General features: G+C 40.7%; 1 protein-coding gene across 10 annotated transcripts in view; it reads left to right on the top strand.

Moving 5' to 3' along the window:
- Window positions 1–5,231, top strand: part of ZC3H13 (zinc finger CCCH-type containing 13) — a 137,288-nt gene that overhangs the window by 71,141 nt on the left and 60,916 nt on the right. For 5 of the 10 annotated variants that reach the window (XM_014449515.2, XM_014449510.2, XM_023748895.1 and 2 more), the window contains one exon: window positions 1,626–1,676. The exons of the other annotated variants lie outside the window; for them this stretch is intronic. In XM_014449515.2, the coding sequence (XP_014305001.1) occupies window positions 1,626–1,676 (51 nt within the window). The remainder of the gene's footprint in view (window positions 1–1,625; window positions 1,677–5,231) is intronic. 10 annotated transcript variants of the gene reach the window in all.

Here is a 5,231-nt window from a genome sequence, read left to right as displayed (position 1 = left end):
AAACATATTGCCACGTCATATCTGATAAGGGCCTATCTCCAAAATTTATAGGAACTCATACAACTTAACAAAAAGAAGATAAACAATCCAATCAAAAAATGGGCAAAGGAGCTAAATAGACACCTTTCAAAAGAGGACATTCAGAAAGCCACAGAGACATATGAAAACACGCTCAAAGTCACTAATCATCCCGAGAGATGCAAATCAAAACAACAATGAGGTACCATCTCACACCCTGTCAGAACGGCCATCATCAACAAATCAACAAACGACAAGTGCTGGAGAGGATGTGGCGAAAAAGGAACACTTGTGCACTGCTGGTGGGAATGCAGACTGGTGCAGCCACTATGGAAGACAGTATGGAGTTTCCTAAAAAAATTGGAAATGGAACTCCCATTTGACCCTGTGATCCCACTTCTAGGAATATATCCCAAGAAACCAGAAACACCAATCAGAAAGGATATATGCACCCAGATGTTCATAGCAGCACAATTCACCATAGCTAAGATCTGGAAACAGCCTAAGTGCCCATCAGTAGATGAATGGATTAGAAAACTGTGGTACATCTACACGATGGAATACTATGCTGCTGTAAAAAAGAAGGAACTCTTATCATTTGCAACAGCATGGATGGAACTGGAGAGCATTATGCTAAGTGAAACAAGCCAGTCAATGAAGGAAAAATACCACATGATCTCACTCATTCATGGATAATAAAGACCATTACAAACTTTTGAACAATAATAGATACAGAGGCAGAGCTGCCTCAAACTGATTGTCAAACTGCAGTGGGAAGGCCAGGGAGGGTTGGGGGACAGGAGGGAGGGGAGTAAGAGATCAACGGAAGGACTTGTATGCATCTATATAAGCATAACTAATGGACATAAGACACTGGGGGGTAAGGGAGGGCAGGGGTTTGTCAAGGGTGGGGGGGGGGGGGAAGGACACTTATGTAATACCCTTTGTAATACTTTTAGCAAAAATAAAAAAATAAAAAATAATAAAAAAAAAGTGAAGAAAAGGATGGAAAAATAAAAATAAAATAACAAAAATAGAATGAAGAAAAGTAATACAATAAAAGATAAACAAAAAAATTTTTTTAATAAAAGATTGAAAAAAAAGTGAAGTGTCATTTGCTTCAACCAAGTTTTACTGGCCCAGTGGGGCTGGTTTAAGACCCCACTCTTCTGTTCTGTCTGACATTTCTCAGTTTCCTGTTAGATAGCACTGTATTTAGGTTCCAAGCAATCCACCGCTCCTCTGTGTCTGTCTCCACAGCCTTGGTTGCAAGCAGGTGGGTCAAATCTGCCCGCTTTGCAAGTCTGCCTGCTGTCAATCTTAATCACTCAAGTGTCTGTTTCTGACAGGGCTTTAGGTGGTTGTCACTGTCCAGACTGAATGGCCCTTCTTCAATCCAGTCTCTGAGGGCTCTTTGGGACTATGCAGAGTCTTTGTTTCGTTTGTACAGCTCAAGGTGTAGTCTGGGTATGGCTGAATTAGCTGCCTTGAGGCTGCTGGGTGGGGCTGGCTCTTCAGTAGAAAAATGGCTGCTTAGGTTTGGAAGGTCATGAATATCTCAGGACCGAATTCCTGGTCACCTCTCCCTGCCCTGCTTTCCTCCACAGCCTCTCCCCAGACTCCACAAATCTGCACCTCCACTGGCACTGCAGACTCTGGTGAGTGTTTGTAATTGAAAGTTCCTATGAACTGGACTTAGCGAATAAAAGCCAAGGCAAAACAACCACGGGACTGCAAGTTTCTCTCCCGGCACTGCACTGCTCAGGCAGCTCTTCAGGCTGCGTTTCTGGGCACAGCCTCGCAGCTGTGGACTTAGATCTAGATTCCCCAGCCGCAAGTAGCCCTGTGGTCTTCCTTTCCACAGTTGGATGTTAGGCCTGTCCCCAAGGGACGCGGACTTGGTGCAGTGCAGCTTCCTTCTGACCATTTTGGCCTGGTGGTCGTGTGTCTCTCTCTAGCTCAAGTCCCCGATCCTACCATTCTCCAAGCGCATTCTGCCCTTCCAGCTGCAAATTGTCTCACCAGCTGTGTCCAATTTACCAATTCCGCATGGATGCTCTCCAATTTAATTGCTCCTTCAGTCTGCTCCGGGAAAAGGCGCAGGACCCGTCTGCCTATTCAGCCACCATTTTCACCTCTCTCTCTCTCTCTCTCACCTACATCATTTTTATTCTGTAATTTGCTTTAGGAGAGTTAAAACTCGCAGGAAAGTTCGTATTGAATATTTAGTCAGAAAAATTACTTGTGAGGGGAATATTGAATCCCAATTATCCCAAACTTAACCTATTACATCTAGATGATCCTATTGTAGATGTTACACTGATGGTTTAGTGTAGCTGTAATATTTTCTTTATCAGTGAAAATTTGTATCCTATATACTATGCTGAATCAGGAAAGTTAATCAGTATATCAAGGGCTTTGACAAAGGAAAACTTTATGGGTATTAGTTAATCAGAGAAGTTACCTCATTCTGCTGGACATTTAGTTAAATATGTTTTCGTTGATGACTAGTAATACGCTTTAGTCTAAATGGTAGGTAGCAGAATTTTGTGTTTAAATGAGATGATACTATTAACAGGGTAGGTAATTTTTTTATCTTTAATCAGTTCGTTATAATTACCTGAATATTGAAATCTATTTTACTTGAAAAAGTTCCAAAGGGTGACTTATTTTTTTAAATATATTTTTATTGATTTCAAAGAGGAAGAAAGAGGGAGAGAGAGATAGAAACATCAATAATGAGAGAGAATCATTGGTCAGCTGCTTCCTGCATGCTCCCTACTGGGGATCAAGCCTACAACCTGGGCATGTGCCCTGACCGAGAATCGAACTGAGATCTCCTGGTTTATAGATTGATGCTCAACCAGTGAGCCATGCCATTTGGGCAATTGACTATTATTTTTAAACTGCACTAAAAGCTTTTGTAAACTCACATTTTCTCACTTTTTTTTCAATGTCATATTATTTTTCTGGTGTATACCCCAGTGGTTAGACATAATATAACTTACTAAGTGATCATCCTAATCTCATACTCATCTGACACCATACATAGTTATTACATTATTATTGACTGTATTCCCTGTGCTATACTTTACATACTCATGACTATTCTGTAACAACCAACTTGTACTTCTTAATCCCTTCACCTTTTTTACCCCTTCCCCCTAAACCCCCTTCCATTTGGCAACCTTCAAAATATTCTCTGTATCCGTGAGTGTGTGTCTGTTCTGCTTGTTCATTTTGGTGTTTTGTTTTTTGGGTGTTTTTTAGATTCAGTTTTTGATATGTATTTATTGTTCATATTTTTGACAATTTTTTTTCTTCTTAAAGACAACCTTTTACATTTCATGTAATATTGGTTTGGTGGTGATGAACTCCTTTAGCTTTTTCTTGTCTAGGAAGCTCTTTATATATCCTTTGATTCTAAGTGATAGCTTTGCTGGATAGAGTAATCATGTTTGTAAGTCCTTGCTTTTCATCACTTTAAATATATTTTGCCAGTCCCTTCTGGACTGCGAAGTTTCTGATGAGAAATCAGCTGAAAGTTTTATGGGAGCTGCCTTGTAGATAACTATTTTTCTCTTGCTGCTTTTAAGATTCTTTCTTTGCAATTAACCTTTTCCATTTTAACTCTAATGTGTGTTTGTGTGATCCTTTTTGGATTCATCTTATTTGGGAATCTCTGCACTTCCTGGACTTGTGTGTCTATTTCCTTCACCAGGCTAGGGGAGTTTTCTGTCATTATTTTTCCAAATAGGTTTTCAATTTCTTACTCTCTCTTATTCTTCCGCCACTCCCATGATGCATATGTGGATAAGCTTGAAGTTGTCGCAGAGGCTTCTTACACTATCCTCATTGTTTGTATTCTTATTTTTGCTATTCTGATTGGGTATTTTTTCTTCATTTTATTCAAAATCATTTTTTTTATTCTCTGCTTCATCTTCTCTACTGTTGATTTTCTGTAAATTATTCTTCATTTCAGTTAGTGTATCCTTCATTTCTGAGTATTTCTTTTTTATAGTTTCAATATCCTTTTTTATGCTGTTGAAATTCTCACTAAGTTCCTTGAGCATTAGTATAACCAGTATTTTGAACTCTGCATATAGTAGATTGCTTGTCTCCATTTTGTTTAGTTCTTTTCCTATACAGTAGGTCCTCGGGTTACGTCGGAGATCCATTCCTACAGTGTGATGTAACTCGATTTTCGCTGTAAGTTGGAACCCACCTACATAAGCACCTATGTCACTCACATGGAGCACATACACAGCAGTAATGAAGTGAAACAGTAAAAAAAGTTTAAAAGAAAGATAACAATTCCTGACCTTTACTTGTGGTAAATAAATAATAAAGAACATAAAGCACATATGTACATACGTTGAAATGACAGAACTTTTTTTTTATATAAATAAATGGGAGATGGCGACGTAACCACGAAACGATGTACTCTGACGTAACCGAGGACTGTATTGTTCTATTCTTTCATTTCAGACATGTTTCTTTGTCTCCTCCTTTTGTCAGCCTTCCTGTTTGTTTCCGTGTATAAGGTAGAGCTATTACATCTCCTGGACTTGGTAAAGTGGCCTAATGTAGAAGGTGTTCTGTATAATCTAGTGGCTTAACTTCCACGGTCACATGAGCTAGGCACTCCAGCTTGTCCCCCTCTACAATCTTGTGTGGACTGTATACACCCTTCTGTTGTAGTTGATCCTTGATTGCTGTTGGCACATCAATGGGAGGGATTTACTCCCAGGCCGATTTGCTGCAAGGACTAGCTATGACCACAACCACTGTGGAGAATCAGCTGTACAGGGTCCACCCCACAGAGATGGGCCTGCTTCAGTGGAGCTCTAGTGCCTGCTGAATCTGCCCCAGAGTGTGTCACTTGTGGAGGTGGTTAGGTAGTGCTTCAGTGTGATCTGAAGCTGTCCACCAGGTGCACTGGCTCTGGGGCTTCCTGGGAGGTGCATGCAGCCAAGGTCAGCTACCACCTATCTGGGGCCACCCAGCATGAGCTACAAAATAATTGCAGGTGGCTACTACTTGAGCTAGAATTAGAGGTGCCCAGAAGAGGCCAAGCTGGAAACTAAGGCCGGCTACTGCTAATACTAACCCTGCAGCCATTTAGGCAAGTGGACAGGGGCACACTGAGGCCAGATGCTGCTTGTCTGAAAATTTTTAGGGAAAGCCTGCACCCCCGCTCCCCTTATTTTTTC

Source organism: Myotis lucifugus, unplaced genomic scaffold (assembly GCF_000147115.1).
Source record: "Myotis lucifugus unplaced genomic scaffold, Myoluc2.0 scaffold_7, whole genome shotgun sequence".
NCBI classification, from domain to species: Eukaryota; Metazoa; Chordata; class Mammalia; order Chiroptera; family Vespertilionidae; genus Myotis; species Myotis lucifugus.
This window is presented reverse-complemented; position numbering and strand designations above follow the sequence as displayed.